General features: G+C 44.5%; 1 protein-coding gene across 1 annotated transcript in view; it reads right to left on the minus strand.

The window, feature by feature from the left end:
* Window positions 1-15861, minus strand: part of LOC124006111 (reticulon-4 receptor-like 1) — a 245807-nt gene extending 229946 nt beyond the window's left edge. The window contains exon 1 of the mRNA XM_046315896.1: window positions 14966-15861. Within this exon, the coding sequence (XP_046171852.1) occupies window positions 14966-14978 (13 nt within the window). The 5' untranslated portion in view covers window positions 14979-15861. The remainder of the gene's footprint in view (window positions 1-14965) is intronic.
* Window positions 15862-21537: the final 5676 nt, after the last annotated feature.

The raw sequence follows: 21537 nt of genomic DNA on the forward strand, positions 1-21537 counted from the left end.
TATATATATATATATATATATATCTTATCTTTTTCAGTGGCGCCGCTGCTAAATACATATAGGGGAAACACTGATCTGCCCCGAAGGGGGTTCATCAAAGTTTCTTTGTTGCTCTCTCTCTCTCTCTCTCTCTCTCTCTCTCTCTCTCTCTCTCTCTCTCTCTCTCTCTCTCTCTCTCTCTCTCTCTCTCTCTCTCTCTCTCTCTCTCTCTCTCTCTCTCTCTCTCTCTCTCTCTCTCTCTCTCTCTCTCTCTCTCTCACACACACACACACACACTGCGATAATGGTCCTATCTGTCTGACTAGAGTGCTTCACTGATGAATGGTAGGTGACGTTCACCAACAATGCTTTCCATTGATTGGCGCTGAAGGTGATGGACTGTGTGTCATCTTTGCTATATGACCAGCTGCTAAGCTGTATCGATCTACAGGCTTTATATATTGACTAAAGCGAGATATCGTACTGGGCTAGTTTCAACTTGATGTCTTGGTATATTGGTACTGTTATAAATGTTGTTGTTTCCATACAAGCGCGGCAGTCAAGTCCTTTTTAAATTCACAAATAAGAATAGCCCACTAGATTATATATTATTTATGTTTTATTTAGGTAAGCAAGTCAGTTGAGAAAAATGTCTTATTTCCTACACCAGCCAAACCCGGACGATGCTGGGCCAATTGTGAAACGCCCTATGGGACTCCCGATCACGGCTGGTTGTGATACAGCCTGGAATCAAACCAGGGTGGCTGTAGTGACAACTCTAGTTCTGAGATGCAGTGCCTTAGACCGCTGCGCCACTCGGGAGCCCCAAGATATGTACAGCTACAAACTGGATGAATCTTTATTATCTGTTCACAAACTATTCGCCCAGAACCTTCCGGCAGTGAGCAAGAGAAGAGAAACGTAAATAATGAAGTTATTTGAGATAGAAGAGGCTTGGAAAGTGATGGGAGTAAAAACACACACCTTGCAACCAAGTTGTCCTCTGCTGTTACTCATTTTTAACTATGAAACATTCATCCTCTCTCAAGCTGTCCCCATAACGCCACACCTCTACTTCCTCGTCATGCATGACAGAGCTCCGTGTCTGTGTGTCTGCATAACTGTTTCATGTGCATGTGTTTTAAGTGTGTGTCTGTACCTGTGTCTGTGTTAACACCTAAGTGCATTTTGTGTGTCTGGGTGATGGAGTTCTTTCCCAAAGGAAGGCTAGTTTAATTCTCTCTGTGAAATATAGAGTACACCAGCAATCCCAGGGGTCACTGCACTTCCTGTGTCTCTTATCAATGACAACTCCCGTGCAATAAAGCCACTAATCATCTAGCCAACCTCGCTCACTCACTCTCTCCTCATAATCCCCCTCTTAATCACCCAGTGAACACTACCATCATCACAGCCCCCTCTTCTCTCTCTCTCTCTCTTTGTATCTCCCTCTCTCTCTCTCTCTCTCTCTCTCTCTCTCTCTCTCTCTCTCTCTTTGTACTTGCTTTGTTCAAAACTGTCCCTGACAATGTCACTGAATCTATTAACTTCGCCTCCTTCACACCGCAAACACCCTTCTCTGCAAGAGATTGAGGTATCATAGATGGACATTTGGTTTCAAATGTGATGATATTGGGAGCCATAAGGAAGCTAAACTAGCATTTTCTAAAGTCAAACATATATACGTATATTCTCCAGGGAGCTTGTGATGTAAGTAGATTTGATTTAACCCTATTTACAGTAAACCATCACCTTCCAAACATCACCAACACACCTTTTCATCTTCAAAGGGTAATACATCAGGCCTTGCCCTTTCCCACGGGGAAAGGTAGCTGGGTTAAGTACAGTCAAACCCCAGGTAAGGAGGTGGTCTCAGGGAAGAGGCAGAGGTTGCGTCCCAAATGGCACCCTCTTCCATTTGTGACGCATATATAGCCTTTGGATCCTGTGATTGTGGCGGGTGATATTGGACAGGTCCCGCTAATCCTGCGATTGTGGGTGGTGTGATTGGCTGGCTCCTACTGATCCTGTGATTGTGGCTGGTGTGATTGGCTGGCTCCTACTGATCCTGTGCCACAGTGGGAACATGACTCTGGAGGCTCCATGTGTAGCTAACTCACAGCGACGGTTAACCTCCCGATCCATCAGACCTTAGTAGCAGGCATGACACAGAGAACCTACTTCTTCCATTAGAGCTCTGACAGAGCCTAATGCCTGTCCTTGCAGTATCTCTCTCCCTCCATCTCTCCCTCTCTCTCTGTTTCACTCCTTCTCTTTGTCTATCTCTCTCTTGCCATTTCTCGATCTTGCTCGGTCTCTCTCTCTCTCTCTCTCAGCTCTCTCTTTCGCCTGTCTCGTCTCCACTCACCACAATAACAAACCTTTTTTTTACCTCTCTTCCTCTACACTGACAGCACAGAATGTACACAACCAAAAATGTTATACGAATCTTTTTTGTTACCATCCTACGAATGTGCTCTTCTTTGTTCATCCCTCGCTCCTCTTCTCTGTGAGATGGAGAGAGAGGGGACTCACAACACACAGGGTGGTATGAACTAGCACAACACAGGTTCTTATTAAGGCCTTAACGTACGAGCGCTCCCCTGGGAATCTAGATGTGTAAATGAGACGATGCTCCAACACCAAGTGCTGCTGTCTTTTTTAGGCTGTTGTTTTGCTCTTTTAAATAATTGACAAGACTGTGTGAAGACAGGGACAAATCTGCTGAACTAACATCCAAGCCAGAAGTGCTTGAGCACCAAACTGCTATCAATCCCCCAGCTATATAGAATCATTACGGCTCCACACTTCATAAATCTTATATAACCCCCACTCGGCTCTGCGATATAACATTCTGTCCACATGTTCTGTTTATTGTTTCTGCGTACAGGCAACAGAAGATTACTTTTGCTGTATTTACCCTCTATATGAAGTTACATTTACAAACTACACTTTAATGTCAGGCCTGTGAATCATGGCTCAGGGCATATTAGCCTGCTTTCTGAGGAGATGGATCTGTGGCTGTGGCTAACTGCCATGGTGGGAGTTATAATGAAGAGACTTGTATTTTAGTCAGAGTTCAAGCTGTTAACGCTGTCAGGCGTGGCTCTATAGTGACTGTGTTCCTATATTGGGGGTGTTGGGGCAGAGCTGTGTAATTGCAGTGTGTTTTGTCAGACTGTTGACTTCTCTGGGTGGGTCCCAAAAAGAACCCTACTCCATATACAGTGCACTACCTTTGACCAGACCCTATGGGCCTTAGTCAAAAGTAGTGCACTATCCTCTCCTCTCCCCTCCTCTCCTCTCCTCTCCTCTCCTCTCCTCTCCTCTCCTCTCCTCTCCCCTCCTCTCCTCTCCTCTCCTCTCCCCTCCTCTCCTCTCCTCTCCCTCCTCTCCTCTCCTCTCCTCTCCCCTCCCCCTCTCCTCCCTCCCCTCCCTCCCCCCCTCCCCCCTCTCTCTCCCTCTCCTCTCCCCCTCCCCTCCCCTCCTCTCCCTCCCTCTCCCCTCCCCTCCCCTCCCCTCCCCTCCTCTCCTCTCCCCTCCTCTCCCCTCCTCCCTCTCCCTCTCCTCTCCTCTCCTCTCCCCTCCCTCTCCTCTCCTCCCTCTCCTCTCCTCTCCCTCCTCTCCTCTCCTCTCCTCTCCCTCCCTCTCCCCTCCCCTCCCTCCTCTCCTCTCCCCTCCCTCCTCTCCTCTCCTCTCCTCTCCTCTCCCTCTCCTCTCCTCTCCTCTCCTCTCCCTCCTCCTCTCCCTCTCCCCTCCTCTCCTCTCCCCTCTCCTCCCTCCTCCTCTCCTCTCCTCCTCCTCTCCCTCCCCTCCTCTCCCCCCTCCTCTCCCTCCCCTCCCCTCCCCTCCCTCCCCCTCCTCTCCTCTCCTCTCCCTCCTCTCCCTCTCCCCTCCTCTCCTCCCTCTCCTCTCCTCTCCTCTCCTCTCCTCTCCTCCCCTCTCCTCTCCCTCCCTCCTCTCTCTCTCCTCTCCCCTCCTCTCCTCCTCTCCTCTCCTCTCCTCTCCTCTCCCCTCTCCCTCCTCTCCCCTCCTCTCCCTCTCCTCCCCTCCCCTCCCTCCTTCTCCCCCTCCTCTCCTCTCCTCTCCTCTCCTCTCCTCTCCTCTCCTCTCCCCTCCCCTCCTCTCCTCTCCTCTCCTCTCCCTCTCCTCTCCTCTCCTCTCTCTCTTCTCTCTCTCCTCTCCTCTCCTCTCTCCTCTCCTCCTCCCCTCCTCTCCTCTCCTCTCCTCTCCTCTCATCCCCTCCCTCTCCTCTCCTCTCCTCTCCTCTCCTCTCTCTCCTCTCCTCCTCTCCTCTCCTCTCCTCTCCTCTCTCCTCTCCCTCCCTCTCCTCTCCTCTCTCCTCTCCTCTCCCCGGGGGAACAGAGGGCTGTGTGAGTGAGACGTTGACTGGGAGCAGCAGCTAGGAGACGGAGACTGCATGCCACTGACTATCTATTAACCTGACACTTATTTTTTCTCACTTGTCTATACCGTTTTTGAATGGAAGCAAGTCGGGATGCAGCCCTTTTTCACGGTCCCCTGCTGCCAGCATGCTGGTGCTGTAGATGGGCAGAAGAAATACGAACAGCCCCCCACTAAAATGCCAACCAAAACCCTGCTCCGCACTAGATACCCAAGGAAAAAATCAATGTCTTTCCCTTTCAGAGATGCCTTTGCCTTGCCTTCCCTCCCCTCCAAGACCACAGTGCTGTGATGTCTGTCTATTCATCACATACACTGTGTACAAGACATTAGGAATACCTGCTCTCTCCATTAAATAGATTGGTGAATCCAGGTGAAAGTTATGATCCCTTATTGATGTCACGTGTTAAATCCACTTCAATCAGTGTAGATGAAGGGGAGGAGACAGGTTAAATAAGGATTTTTAAGCCATGAAACAATTGAGACATGGATTGTGTATGTGTGTCATTCAGAGGGTGAATGGGCAAGGTCAAAGATTTAAGTGCCTTTGAACGGGGTATGGTAGTAGGTTCCAGGAGCACCGGTTTGTGTCAAGAACTGCAACACTGCTGGTCCACCACCCAAATTATATCTAGCCAACTGTGGGAAGCATTAGAGTCAACATGGGCCAGCATCCCTGTGGAACGCTTTCGACACCTTGTAAAGTCAATGCCACGACGAATTGAGGCTGTTCTGAGGGCAAAGGGGGGTGCAACTCAATATTAGGAAGGTGTTCCTAATGTTTTGTACACTCAGCGTACAGTATGTTACCTAGCGATGGCCTTGTATCTAACATAACCCCTATAGATGATATAGCTGGGAGGAAATGCTTATCTTATCTTTACAAGGCAGTTTTATCTGCACGGGAAGGTAGCTGTGTCTTTACAAGAGTGTGGCTCTGGCCTAGTGCACTGGAAGGCAATTCATTATAATGCACAACGGCTGCCTTAGGACTTAGGTGATCGGAATGTAAAACAGTTAGATTACTACGGTACTCCTCTCTCTCTCCCACACGACAGCAGGGGTAGAGAGAGAGAGAGAGAGAGAGAGAGAGAGAGAGAGAGAGAGAGAGAGAGAGAGAGAGAGAGAGAGAGAGAGAGAGAGAGAGACAAATAGAGAGAGAAAGAGAAAGAGAGAGAGAAAGACAAAGACAAAGACAAAGAGAGAGAGTGCATCATGAGTACAGTACAGGTGCATGACACATCACTCGTACAGCCACTACCCCATCACAGTCTGACTCTGTTGCAGGCATACTAGACACATCCCAGCCACAATCCACTCAGCCACATCCCAGTAAGCCCATCCCAGGTAGCCAATCTCAGCCACATTCCAGCCTATCCCATCTCAGCCACATCCCAGCCTATCCCATCTCAGTCACATCCAGCTCAGCCACATCCCAGCCTATCCCATCTCAGTCACATCCATCTCAGCCACATCCCAGCCTATCTCATCTCAGCCACATCCCAGCCTATCCCATCTCAGCCACATCCCAGCCTATCCCATCTCAGCCACATCCCAGCCTATCCCATCTCAGTCACATCCAGCTCAGCCACATCCCAGCCTATCCCATCTCAGTCACATCCAGCTCAGCCACATCCCAGCCTATCCCAGCCTATCCCATCTCAGCCACATCTCAGCCACATCCCAGCCTATCCCATCTCAGCCACATCCCAGCCTATCCCATCTCAGCCACATCCCAGCCACATCCCAGCCTATCCCATCTCAGCCACATCCCAGCCTATCCCATCTCAGCCACATCCCAGCCTATCCCATCCCAACCTATCCCATCTCAGCCACATCCCAGCCTATACCACATCCCAGCCACATCTCAGCCACATCCCGGACACATCCCAGCCACATCCCAGACACATCCCAGCCACATCCCAGCCAGATCCCAGCCACATCCCAGCCAGATCCCAGCCATGGCTCCTGTGTTCTTTACCAAGTACAGGTCTAATTAACACTTCAGCCGCACAAAACAGCACCTGGCACCTCCATTGTGTGTATGCCACCCAGTGTTGGTGATGCCAAGGTCTTAATCAACTACTCTCACAAACAGGCTCCTATTGGACCAATGTTAGTGTCTGCCAGCACTGAAGAGCAAGGCTTGTTGGAAGAGGAAAACATGGGCAAATGTCAAGGACCCATTTCTCATTCAGAGTATACACGCATGCAGAGAGTCTCTGTGCCAGAAATAGATTTAACTCCAATGTTGGATGACTTAAAAGCATATTGAGAGGTGCTCGAAACTAGCAACCCACATTCTGTGTGATACCGGCCAGACATGAGAATATGGGTTGAGGTCAGTAATTCCATGTCTTTCTGTCTCCATAGTCTGAGCTTTATTAAGGTTAACAAAGACATTGTACTTGGGTAAATGACTGAATCTAAGACCTGCTCTAAAACAATAGAGGGATCTTTAAATACAGAAATGCTTGGGTCTAGAGAGAACAGACAGGCCCATATTCTGTAATGACTACTATTCCATCAGCCCCAATGTCCTGTCCTTAACATACGACATACGATTCCTCTCCCTAGTTAACGCTTCGATGTACAACTACAAACAATCCACTTGTCCTCCTCAAGCCATTATGCAAGACAGCATCTGGAGCCAGTATCTCATCATTCCTCTCTTCAAATATTAACCACAAGAAAACACTTTTCTGCTGCAGTCCAAGAACATTCATTCTATTCTGTACCTGAGATCAAACCACACTCTCTTTAAACAAACCTGTCAACTCATTTAGTTTTAGTCATAGAACCGGACCGGATTCAAATTGACATCCACAATTAATCATCTCTTGTCATTTTGGTGCCCATCCTCCCAGTTGGAGGTTTGAGTGGGAGTGCATGTTGGGAGAGAGAGTGCTGTATAACAGCAATATCATAAGCAACTCTGTGAATACATTACAGCACCACTGTTAATCTGCACAGGCTGGGGCCCTTTGTTGAGCTGAACACCCATCGGCCCCTCATAGCCACAGCCGGGGGGGGGGCCCGTAAGAGCACATATAACATTCCACCTAACATATCCACTCCGCACTTTACAGCCACGCCTGTCACAGCACCCTGCCTCATTAAGGGAAGGGAAGTACGGGGGAGACGAGAGCTATTTGAGTTATAGAGTAGGAGGTGGGCTTAGTCAGAGAGAGGGATAGGAAAGGAAAGGAGAGGAGAGAGTAGTTCCTGCATTTAGAAGATTGGTTTGTGTTTTTCATGGTTCGAATTCCCTGCGGACTGTTTTTAATTTTGCAGAGAATCCAAGTATAGAAGCTATAATTTTGGAGCAATCGTGAAATTGCATTACTGCATCCAATACGGTAGCCTACAACTGGAGACTTAATTAGCCCAAGTCAACCATCTTGGGATATATGAGGTCTGTATGTGACATGGATGGAGTGGGAGATTAAACTGGGGCATAATAAACAAGATTAATCGTTAAAAGGAGTCACAATCAGTACACAGGGAATGGAACACACTATACAAGACTGTATATCTCAGTGAATTTGTGTGTCCTTGCTTGTGTGTGTTTGTGTGCATATCTGCATGTGTGTGGTTTGTAATATGTGTGTATTATATAAGCATTCTACATGTCTGTATCTTGTCACTATAGGCTTCAAACACGGGTGAAACCAAACCCCACACCTCCTCATCTTTCTCTGGTGATGAGCCTTTTCATCTTGTTATGGAAGTGCTAACTCTCAATGCCAAAAGGGCAAACTGATGCCCCAGGTCGGAGGGGAGTTGCTGTGCCTGAATCTCTGTCCTCAGCACACAAAGGTGATGTATCCTGGGGAATAGGGCTCAGGAGGAGCTGTCAGAGTAACAGGAGAACACCTGGGATTACTGTCAACTGGACTGTCTCCTATGTCCCTCCCTTCTCTCTTATCTATCTACCTCCCCTCCTCTCATAAGATCTATGGCATTCCCATTGACATGACCTTTAAACTCCAATTAGCCACTTAATCAGAAATGAATTATTCATATTACAAAAACCAACAGGGCTTAGGTTGTTTGTCTCTTTCACCTCATTATCATCCGGTAATGCCTGGCCCTGCATCACATTTCCATTACAAAGGCAGGAAGATGATGTTTACTGAAGACTCAGGTGAATCTAAAGGGTAAACTGAGATAAGGGAGAATTTTGTAGATTTATTTTCCGCCTCTGCGTCCAGTTAAAATGTACTGTGTATTAAATCATTCAAGATAACTCTATAGACTGCATGAATAGGAGAGTGTTTGACCTTATACTATAGGAAGAGAACATCCACTTTTGGAAGCCATGCAGAGCCGTCTGCCCTAATTTGGTGTGAAATGGTTGACAGGGAAGCGTGAAAATGGCTTCCAGAGTATCAGCAGTTCATGAAATAAGTGACATGCATACCAGTCAGAGCTGCTATCGTCTCACACACACACACACCCATACACACCCACACCCATACACACACCCACACACACACACACGCTCTCTCTCTGTAATTATTTGTCATCCTCTGTTAAGTATCATGTTGTTGAATAGTGCCAGAGGCTTCCATGGTAACACCATCATGTATCGGCCACTAAGTAACTGGCCCTATGATTGGATGAATCTCCTTCAACTAAATGAGGTGTTTGGCATGCACTGCCAGTGTCAGAGGTGTGTAAGATAGCAGTCTAATGATTAAGCCTCAGCTCTCCAATGAGAAGTAGTACTCAGTCAACTACCTGAGATGATGTCTCATATGGACAGGGTCAGATAGGCTACAAATAGACAAATCAGCCTGCTCAAAAGTTTTGTATTGCCCTACCCCGATTTGTATTAGAGGGTATGCTAAAAAGGGAGATTAGAGAATCGATATGTGTGTGTTTAAGTGTGCATGGGCAAGTGTGTGTGGTTGTGTGGTTGTGTGTGTGTGTGTGTGTGTGTGTGTGTGTGTGTGTGTGTGTGTGTGTGTGTGTGTGTGTGTGTGTGTGTGTGTGTGTGTGTGTGTGTGTGTGTGTGTGTGTGTGTGTGTGTGTGTGTGTGTGTGTGTGTGTGTGTGTGTGTGTGTGTGTGTGTGTGTGTGTGTGTGTTCTTTTTTTGTTATCAAAAGAGACAGGAAGAGAGTCTTAAAATAGACATTTTTAAACAAGCGTCAGATTAGGATTGGCAACACTGTTCTCACCCTGGATTCACTTTCTGTTTTTCAGGGAGCTTAGAAAGATTTAAGGGATCAGGCTGAGGTTTATGTTTTTGCTCCACTCTATATTCTCCTCTTCACATCCCCCCTACACTCCTGTCTACATAGCCCTAAACCCACAGCATCCCCTCATACCCAGCCCTAAACCCACAGCACCCCTCATACCCAGCCCTAAACCCACAGCACCCCTCATACCCAGCCCTAAACCCACAGCACCCCTCATACCCAGCCCTAAACCCACAGCACCCCTCATATCCAGCCCTAAACCCACAGCACGCCTCATACCCAGCCCTAAACCCACAGCACGCCTCATACCTAGCCCTAAACCCATAGCACCCCACATACACAGCCCACAGCAAGCTTCATACCCAGCCCACAGCACGCCTCATACACAGCCCTAAACCCACAGCACCCCTCATACACAGCCCACAGCACACCTCATACCCAACCGTAAACCCACAGCAACCCTCATACATAGCCCACAACACACCTCATACCCACAGCACCCCTCATACCTAGCCCACAATCTACAACCATGGGAATAATTTGCATCACAATAAGCTGTAGTGCAATCATGACATCATGTTAGGAGATTATTATGTTCTATTCAAATGGCCTCTTTAAATATAAGTCACAGAACAAGTTCCCTCATTTGGTCTGGCTGTCTGAATGTTCTCCACACATAAAGTGACAGATGTGTATTTAGAGTCAGATACTGTGCTGTGTAAATCCATGGTGATATGAAATCATTGTTCTGAGGAGGCATTGCCTCAGGGCACTGTCTATGTGATTTCAGCTCTGGCCAGACTGCTGTTTGTCCTTCAGTGACAAAGATAGATGTAAATTCCCCCTGGCTGTGAGTATAGACCTCTGCTGAAGGTATCTAGAATGGTGACTGGTGACGTCTAGGAGATGATATTATCTCTCTAGACAGGGACACATCTCTGGGTGAAAAACCATCTCTGACAGACAGATAGTCGTGGAGGGCCTCTTGATGCCTGAGAGGTTGATAGTTGGTTATTTGATCAGCTTGTCTCCCTGGTGCTGCTGAGAGCTGACTGACTGAGAGCTGACTGAGTGGGAGCTGTGAGGCTGAGATGAGTTCCCTAGGACCCACTCAGTGAACCCTGGGAGTAGGCAGGGCAGGAGACTGAGAGCTGACTGACTGGGGCCACAGGTGTTTTCCTTAGTCCTTTACATTGTGTTCTACTGGGTTCATTATTGGTAAATCATCTCTGTTGTCCCCTCCACCATGTACTGCCTGTAATGGAAAACAACAGGGCCAACTCAATAGGCAATGTGCTACTACTCTGGCACGTAATTAGAGATGATTTACAGAGCGTGATTACTCTATGCTACTAAATTTGATTGCTCAAACAATTATCTCTGTATATTCTGTGGTGATGGAGCTGAATGATGAAGGAAGCGTTGGGCTTTTGTTCGTCTTCGATGCTGTATTAGAGAGGGAGAACTATCACAATGTTCAAATAATTAGCATTCATTCAACATCAGAGTACAGTTAGGCTGCACAAGCTGACATCTTGATAGATTTGCAATGTTTTGTTCTCTCAAAGTACATTCATTAGATTATAGGAGTCTGAGCAGTGCTTTATGTTGATCAGACACATTTCCCAATAAGATATTTTGTAAAATCCTTGTCAATCTGAATGTCTGCTTTATGCAGAGTAGGAACACAAATGAAAAGTACAAACTAACACTGTGGGTATAGTGCTTACAGAATGTCAATGGACAAGTGTGTGTGTGTGTGTGTGTGTGTGTGTGTGTGTGTGTGTGTGTGTGTGTGTGTGTGTGTGTGTGTGTGTGTGTGTGTGTGTGTGTGTGTGTGTGTGTGTGTGTGTGTGTGTGTGTGTGTGTGTGTGTGTGTGTGTGTGTGTGTGTGTGTGTGTGTGTGTGTGTGTGTGTGGGTTCAGGTGAGTGGGTGAGATCGTGAATGTGTAGAGACAGGAAAGTCTCAAAATGGCCAAGGAAAGTCTGTATTCAGCCCCCCTATAAACCTGAGTGACATGCACCAGCAATTATAGCACATCACAGCAGGGTATATACAGTGAACATCACACCTCCCTCTATCTATCGCAGCACTGCTCTGACACATCTCTCCAGTGTCTGTTCCATGGATGACTGGGTATGGAGAGCGAAAGAGAGAGAGAGAGAGAGAGAGAGAGAGAGAGAGAGAGAGAGAGAGAGAGAGAGAGAGAGACAGACAGACAGACAGACAGACAGACAGACAGACAGACAGACAGACAGACAGACAGACAGACAGACAGACAGACAGACAGACAGACAGACAGACAGACAGACAGACAGACAGACAGACAGAGAGAGAGAGAGAGAGAGAGAGAGAGAGAGAGAGAGAGAGAGAGAGAGACAGAGAGACAGACAGACAGACAGACAGACAGACAGACAGACAGACAGACAGACAGACAGACAGACAGACAGACAGACAGACAGAGAGAGAGAGAGAGAGAGAGAGAGAGAGAGAGAGAGAGAGAGAGAGAGAGAGAGAGAGAGAGAGAGATGGTATAACCTGCATTGTATAATAAAACCTTGAGTTGGCACACACCCAGATGAAATTATTTAGTGTAGAGGTGCTGACTAAGGATGAATAAACTGTAAGCTATACAAATAAATAAAGAGTCGCTCTACATACATACACTGGGTAAAACACCATCGTTTCGGCATCACTGATCACAGGGTCACCCTGAAGAAGGCACAGTGATGCCAAAACGTTGACGGTTTAACCAATAAATTACTAGGAGTTTATATATATATACTTTTATAACCTGCATAGTAATCAGATCCCATCAGCTGTGACACTGCAACCCAGGGAAGCAGAGAATGGTAACAGACCACTAGCACTGAGCAAGAGGGCCACACATACAGGGATTAGTGATAGGGACAGAAACCAAAAACAGGGACAGCAGACTCAGACACACATGCTGTTCACACACAGATAGGATTGGCATGGCACACCTGCATCACTTTGCATACATAGACAATGTACTGCACGCCTAGACAGAGAACATTTCCACATCATGTCGGCTTATTGACCAGACTTACTTTGGATTCCATACAACATCAACAAAAGTCAGATCAGGTTGGTAGGCTTACTACTCTGGTGCAGCTACATACAAATCATCCATTGCGTGACAAAACATGTGTAATGCCAAATCATGCCATGATGCCATGTTCAGCTCCAGCCATGTTCAGCTCCAGCCATGTTCAGCTCCAGTCATGTTCAGCTCCAGCCATGTTCAGCTCCAGCCATGTTCAGCTCCAGCCATGTTCAGCTCCAGCCATGTTCAGCTCCAGCCATGTTCAGCTCCAGCCATGTTCAGCTCCAGCCATGTTCAGCTCCAGTTAGTACATATGTTAGTACATTTGCAATAAAATAATAGTATGTTTCTTGGCCAAACAAACACTTTTTTTATAGTCATCCTGACTATCTTGGTCACGCCATGCATGTTATTTGAAGTGTTCTCATTGTGGGTTAGTATCCTGCACAGCAAATACAACTGTAAAGTGTACCACAATAATAGCCATACAATGACCATGATCATGAGCAGCATTTAGCGGCACTAGGTAGTCTAGTGATTAGAGAGTTGAACTTATAACCGAAAGGTTGCAAGATCAAATCCCCAAGCTGACAAGGTAAAAATATGTCATTCTGCCCCTGAGCAAGGCAGTTAACCCACTGTTCCTAGGCTGTCATTGAAAAAAATAATTTGTTCTTAACTGACTTGCATAGTTAAATAAAATGAATTAAATTTACATGACCATGAAAACAGCAGCTGACAGACAGTATGCAGAGTGGCCTGGAATTCAGTCATACATTATGCACTAAAACACTCTAACTTCTAACTAACTCAACAACATATGTAGGATCTTAATTTGATCACCCAACCTGTTGCAGGAAATGTAAAATGTGTAGTGTATTTGAGGTTTAAAAAGGCTTCTGAAGTTTGTTTTCCATACTTGATTTTCCCTTACGAAAAATGTATCAACCCCTACAAAAATGAAATTAATTATAATGCACATAATCATTCACATTTTCTTTGCTGCAGGATTATTTTCCTGTCGAAATCTGGCTCAAATGAAGACCCTACATCTGTAACCTCCTGTTTTAAGTGGATGGGGTACTCCATCTCCAGACTCAACAGTGAGTTCCTAGCTAACTTGATTCTAAGAGTCTGTTCAGTTGACATAATGATCAGGGTCCTTGAAGCACAGACAGTTAGTTACTGGCTATGTGAGTTCATCATAGAGACGTCACATCTTCAACCCTGGATCAATAATCAATCTGATGATGACTGTCAGGGAGAGCTACACTAGTGCTGCATGCATTAAAGGAGTTGAGAGCAGGCCGTGACACATAGTTGAAAGCCAAACAGTGGCCTTCTATTGATGCTGGGCGAAATGAGGAGAACCATTTTGTCAGAAGTAAAATGATGAAAGATTTTAGAAATTGTTTGTCTTCAATTATATAATCTTCATATTGAAACAATCAAAGGAGTCAAATAATCAAGGGAACAAAATATCAGAAAGATCGCATCAAAACCAGCAGACCAATTACAATGGTATTACTAAGGCATTAAGAATTCTTTGACCATTTCTACTCAGGGTTAAATAATATGACTGTTCTCTTCAGCAACAAATTCAATGAGAACATGGAAATCGTGTGTGCGTGTGGAATGACATGGGGATAGACGGGGTTAATGTATGTTCATGTGTGGTCAGGAGTGGTTCAAGTCGTGACATTGTCAGCATAAATCAATGTTTCAATTCTATATAAAGTCAGGAGCAACTGTCAATTTCAAAGGAAAATATTTTATTCTGGTTACTGACCACCCAAATATATCCTTCATAAAGCATTATGCCGCGCCTGTCTTGTCCATATCACATAGCCAGCCCTAGATCAATGCCCAAGAATGCTATAATCACAACGCACATAATGCTTATCCGAGAGACAGAGACTGGACACAACTCATAAACTGCACTGCGGCATCAGCCGTTAATATCAAATATAGTATTCGTGGTAGGCCTATGTCTGAATATTTCATTCCGCCAGTCTCGCGCACACAGCGCTTAATGTTCTGCAAATCTGGAAACCATTTCATCGTCGCAATAAACTGCCACTTTCTCGCCCATTACCTGCAAGAATCATTAGCCTATCGTGCTGGTGTACTGTATCATCACAACATATTTTTCATCACCCATAGCAGCAGACATGATAACATAACACCTTGTAGTCAACTAAGCATTTGCGCACAATTCATTGAAGGACAATACTGAACAACCACAGGGTGTTTTTGGCATAATAATAACTCAGTCGGACTGACGATGATAAAAAGTTAAAGCACACTTACCACCTTTGAACATGGTGGAAGATTTATGTCGTCCTCTGTCTTTTGAGAATCATCTATTCTTGTATTCCAGACTAAACGTGCGCTCTCTATTTTCGAAGTTATCAAATAAAAGTTTTAAATGTTTCTTTGTTTTATGATGCGTCTAATGTAGCTCCTCTTGTCGCGGTTGCCGTCCAGCCAACACATTCAGTTGTGATGTATAAAATAGTCAACGAACGTTAGTCTCCTCTCATCCCGTTGAGTAGGCTGGTCTATGGGACAGACCTTTTCAAGCAGGATTTGGAAAACACGCAAGAGTAACGTTACGCATTGCGAACAAATGCATTGAAAATATCATTTCAAAAGCAAAACACCCTACTGTTCGGCTTGTGAGAGGTACCGTAGAGCTCGTTTCAATCGTTGATAACCATCATTTTTACACTCACTTCAAATGAATGCAAAACAGCTATTACAAATTTTTGGGGCAAAATGACTGTGCTCACAGCCTATCTCCAAACAGAGAGTTAATAATGTTTAAAGTGCAATCTAAATTCCTTCTCGAACGAACTCGGATGGATCATATCATATTCGTTCAACTCTTTCCTTATCACAATAAGTTATTTAGATTCAAATTTCGTCTCTGAAGTCGGATAAGGCGCTGGGTCCTCAAATCTTCATTAAAAACGTGGATTTTGATGCGTTTCGATCCGTATAAATAATCCAATAATATATTCCCGCGCTTTCCCGTAGTGTTTGGGAGCTGCAGTAAAATTCCTGCCTTTCTCCGGTCTTATCTGTGAAGACCTTTCAATTTACGCCACTTCCTCAGCAAATGTAGACTTTCGCCATCCTGCCCTTAAGGTAGAATAAAGAAAGCAGCGCAGTGGGTCCGCTCTGTCTCATCAACGCACCCTCTCCGTCCGTCTCTGAGTAAGCTTGCTCCGTTTTCTCCGGTGTTTGCTGGCAAAGTCTGAATGTTCAGCCCTCCACTTGAAGGAAAATTGTACAATTATCTTATTATCACCTACATTCCAATTCCGTGTATAGATGGCAGTATTATTCACACAAATTAAAAGTGCCAAATAAAAGACAATAACCTATGTAACTCAATGTAATATCTTGTTTTCTTCGCATGTTAGCCTTAGCATTAAGATGTATTTTTTTCAGGCTCTGGGAGATGCTGGAATTTGGTTTAGAAATGTGGTTTGTACCGTTACACACATGACAATGATCACTAGTCAAATCAAATTGTATTAGTCACACAACAAGTGTAGGTAGACCTTACAGTGAAATGCTTACTTACGAGCCCCTAAATAACAACGCCGTTTTTAAAAATACGGATAAGACTAAGAAATAAAAGTAACAAGTAATTAAAGAGGAGCAAATAGCAAACAGGGCATTGCAAATAGTCGAGAAGCGGGCCGGGATCAATGTGGGCGGAGTCAAACGCGTTTAACCCTTCCCTTCTCCTTCAAGGTCACCCAAGTTGAGGTTCACGTAGAAGGTAGCAACGTCAACGAAAGCGAATCTTAAACGAACCTAACCTACATGGATGAAAAATATTGGACAATATGTGTAAGTAAATGTAGTTTTTCCTTTGTTATTGATTGTTTACTGTAAAATGAAGTTGCTCGTTTCCGATCTTATTCTTTGCTAGAATTACAATGCTTTTTCAGTACCCACCCTACAGCTTTAATGTTATAGGTTTGAAAGTTGTATGTCAAAATGTGTCTGTTTGTATTTGAACACATTTAACAGATACTGAGGCCACAAGCTAGTGAGATTTTCTTTCTAGATCCTGCCATGGCACTGGCTGGAGAGATGAAAGTCGCACCCGGTTTCATCCCATCTGGATAGTGGTAGTTCAGTTTTAGACCACTTGTCCATTTGATTTTATTTGGATCTGTGGCTCTGTTTTATTTAAAGTAATATGTACTATGTAAAATATGTATATACTTACATACATGTATGATACATCATTTCCCATTCGGTGCATTAAACAGATGGAAACAGAACCATAGATAACATTACCAGTGGGGCAGTTCTCTTTGAACCCATTATGACCCCCCCCCCCCCCTCTACATCCTGAAATATATTCCTGTGGGGGGTGTCTTCTACATCCTGAAATATATTCCTGTGGGGGATGTCTTCTACATCCTGAAATATATTCCTGTGGGGGATGTCTTCTACATCCTGAAATATATTCCTGGGGGATGTCGTCTACATCCTGAAATATATTCCTGTGGGGGGTGTCTTCTACATCCTGAAATATATTCCTGTGGGGGATGTCTTCTACATCCTGAAATATATTCCTGTGGGGGATGTCTTCTAAATCCTGAAATATATTCCTGGGGGATGTCGTCTACATCCTGAAATATATTCCTGTGGGGGGTGTCTTCTACATCCTGAAATATATTCCTGTGGGGGATGTCTTCTACATCCTGAAATATATTCCTGGGGGGTGTCTTCTACATCCTGAAATATATTCCTGGGGGGTGTCTTCTACATCCTGAAATATATTCCTGTGGGGGGTGTCTTCTACATATATATATATATTTCAGAATGATGTAAAAGACTTCCCCCCATGAAGTCACAGCATGTCACATCAGCATCCAGCTCTGCAGGATCAGGTACTGTATAGGCTATTAGCTAAAGTAAGGTGCATTCTTGTACACACATCCCTAGAGGTTCCCTTACATTACTTAATGACCACAATCTGTTTTCTTTCTAAACGATACCGGAAAAAAATACACGGCGAACTGGGAGCTGTGAACTGGGTATGTAGTCTACTGTGTGTAATGCTGAAGACTTGATGCATGGCAAGATATAATAGTTGTGATGACTTGAGTAGTTATTATAGATATCACTGAAAACCCCTTTAGTAATAGGGGCTTTTGATTGCATTGTATTGTGAAAGTAGGGTGTAATCCGTCTTGATCACCCAATGAGGCACTACTCTTAATATTTATTCTTCCTTTTTCTTCAAGGAAGCAGATGTTCTTCTAAGGGACACCCTAGAGGCAGCAAGGTGATGTGAACTCCAAACATTTAAAGGCACTGTTCCCCTCCCTAGTGTAATTGGGATGGACGGGGAAGACCACATTACAACCCTTAAAGAACTACAGTTGTATGATGGCCTAGATGATGAGACAAATGTTCTCCTCAAGGAACCATTCATGTTACAGAGAGATTATGAGATGTTCTATGTGGAGGCAGTTGACAACAAGAAAATGACTCTCTGCCTCTTTAGAGGAGCAGGAGTGAAGTGGTCAAATCTTATTTTGTCTGCTGTGTTAATTGTTTCAATTGTTAATTGTGTTATGTTTAGTAAAGATGACGTAGAAGTCACCCGAGTCTCTGATCTCTTCACTGGAGCTGGTATAACTTCATGTACAAAGCACATTCAGCTTGTCAGTATGTCTACATGGTATAGTCTGTCTCCATTCTCATGAGGAAAGTAAATAACATTATAAATCAGGATGGGTAGTGACTGTGTATGCTCAATTAAATAATGTAATTACAAAGTTATAACATTTATCAACACAATTTGAACAGTACCTGACATACATAACAAGTCTGTTGTTCACTGCAACAATATCAGTAGCTTGTCTCAAATATAGCATGAAGCAAAAAGTGTTACAACACATGTGCTGGTACCACTTTATATAATATTTCTTACGATCTTCAAAAATGAAATACGTTTGTATTGAACGTGTGCCTTACACAAACTTGTGTGTTTGTATTCAGTGTGTGACTGTCAAACCTGACAAAAAAAAAGATGGGTGGGGTCAAGAGTGGGCGGGGTCAAACATTTGACACCGCCCACATTGAGGCTGACAAAATAAACTGGTGGGCGGGGTCAAACATAAGACTCCGCCCACACCGAGCCCTGCCCCGAACTGCACTCCGGTGCCGCTTGCAGTGCAGTAGCAGAGAGAACAGTTTATAACTAGGTTGGCTGGAGTCTTTGATCATTTTTAGGGTCTTCCTCTGACACCGCCTTGTATAGAAGTCCTGGATGGCAGGAAACTTGGCCCTAGTGATGTACTGGGCCTTCACACTACCCTCTGTAGTGCCTTGTGGTTGGAGGCCAAACAGGTGCCATACCAGGCAGTGATGCAACCGGTCAGGATGCTCTCGATGGTGCAGCTGTAGAACCTTTTGAGGATCTGAGGACTAGTGTGCCAATTCCTTGGACATTTTTTTTCTCTCTCTCTCTCTCTCTCTCTCTCTCTCTCTCTCTCTCTCTCTCTCTCTCTCTCTCTCTCTCTCTCTCTCTCTCTCTCTCTCTCTCTCTCTCTCTCTCTCTCTCTCTCTCTCTCTCTCTCTCTCTCTCAGGGAAAAATGTGTAGCTTATGTTTTTATGTTTTGGTAAAAACACAGTGTAGAAATACTTAGCCTTTAATGATGATGGTTGTATATCTGCCATCCAATTGGGCCAGAGCACACTAGTCCTAAATCAGATAGGGACTGATTGGTGATTACTGAAAACATGATGAATTGATGGGGATCTCGGTTTTCATCAAGGATCTGTCTGTACTTTGCGCCGTTCATCTTATTATTATTATATATTATTTCCCTTGATCCTGACTAGTCTCCTAGTTGGCATTCAGGCCAAGGTGTTCAATGTTGGTTTAATCAGACCAGAGAATCTTGTTTCTCATGGTCTGAGAGTCCTTTAGGTGCCTTTTGGCAAAAAATGACCATCGGGTTCTTGGTCATCTCCTTGACAAGGCTCTTCTCCCCCGATTTCTCAGTTTGGCCAGGGGGACAGCTCTATGTAGAGTCATTTAAGAATGATGGCCACTGTGTTCTTGGGGATCTTCAATGCTGCAGACATTTTTGGTACCCTTCCCCAGATCTGTGCCTCGACGCAATCCTGTATCGAAGCTTTACAGATAATTAATTTGACCTCGTGGCTTGGTTCTTGCTTGTTAGGTGTGTGCCTTTCCAAATCATGTCCAATCAATCGATTTTACCACAGGTGGACTCTAATCAAGGGTGATCAATGGAAACAGGATGTACCTGAGCTCAATTTCGAGTCTCATAGCAATGGGTCTGAATGCTTATGTAAATAAGGTATTTCTGTTTTTTATTTTTAAAACATTTGCAAAAATGTCTAAAAACCTGTTATCGCTTTATTTGATCAATTTTAGAATAACGCCGTAACGTAACAAGATGTGGAAAAAGTCAAGGGGTCTGAATGCTTTCCAGAGACAATGTACAATTAGAATGATCCTTTGGTACCAGCTGATAGATCTTGGAGGCTGGAGGCCTGTTACTGTGCTGCTGGTGCCCTGTACCATAGTGTGACTTTGACTGTAGTTTTCCCAGGAGGAGAAACTTTCACAGCCAATTAGTCTCAATGATTACGGTTGAAATCGTAAGAGAACTCATAACAATGGTTGCAGATAGAAGATAACACTGTTTCCATGATCATGAGCCTTTCCACTGGCCACACACTGGTTGAATGAACATTGTTCAAAGAAATTACGTTGAACCAAGGTGGAATCGACGTTGAATTGACGTCTGTGCCCAGTGGGTTGTGACCCTACTTACAATTACAACTGTGCAGCATAATTAATGGAAGACTTCAATAGCAGACACCATCGTCTTAAACATTTTCTTTCTAGAAAGGTAGCTTGCTATAGGCCTATTCTACATACTGTAAGAAAGGAATAAGCAGCAGGTAACATCAGAAATGTTGTTGCTAAATAAGGCAGAGTCATTTTCACTTTAGCTATCTCAATTCTTGTAGGCATGACATTTTGTGAGTAATTTCTGTCCCTTCCTTGTCTCATTCATAGCCAGATTCTCACTGAACATCAATGGTACAGACAGGGGGTGAAAATTACTGGGCTCTATTCATACAGATGTAGGATCTTAATTTGATCACCTTTTTGTTGCTATTAAACTAGACAAGTCAGTTAAGAACAAATTCTTATTTACAATGACGGCCTACCCCGGCCAATCCTGGACAACACAGGGACAATTGTGCACCACCCTATTGGACTCCCAATCATGGCCAGATGTGATACAGTCTGGATTTGAACCAGGGACTGTGGTGATGCCTCTTGCACTGAGATGCAGTGCCGTAGACTGTTGCGCCACCCAGGAGCAAAACTGTTGTGTGTTTTAGTTTTAAATGAGCGTCTGAAGTTTGTAATTTCCACTTTGAAATTTCAATCTCGATTTGCTGGAACTACAAATGAATCAACCCATACACAAATGTCCATTAATTATTATCCACATAATAATTAACATTTCCTGTTGCTGCAAGATTATTTTCCTGCTGCAGTACGTACACTGGCTCAAATTAAGATCATACATCTGTAAATTGTGATGGGGCAAGAGAAGAGAACAGTAGGCCTACTAAGTTTGATTTGATAATGTTACTAAAAATGAAGCTTACTGTCAATGAAATAAAAAAGCATATATTTTCTATTGCATTCTGAACAAATGCGACATGTTCTATGATTTCGTGTCAATAAAAATTCAGATCCACAGACAGCGACACGCAACTCGATTATCTCACATCGATTATTCCGCCTTCAACGATGGCTTCTGCATTAGATTACTGCTGCCTTTCTGGT

Source organism: Oncorhynchus gorbuscha, linkage group LG19 (assembly GCF_021184085.1).
Source record: "Oncorhynchus gorbuscha isolate QuinsamMale2020 ecotype Even-year linkage group LG19, OgorEven_v1.0, whole genome shotgun sequence".
NCBI classification, from domain to species: Eukaryota; Metazoa; Chordata; class Actinopteri; order Salmoniformes; family Salmonidae; genus Oncorhynchus; species Oncorhynchus gorbuscha.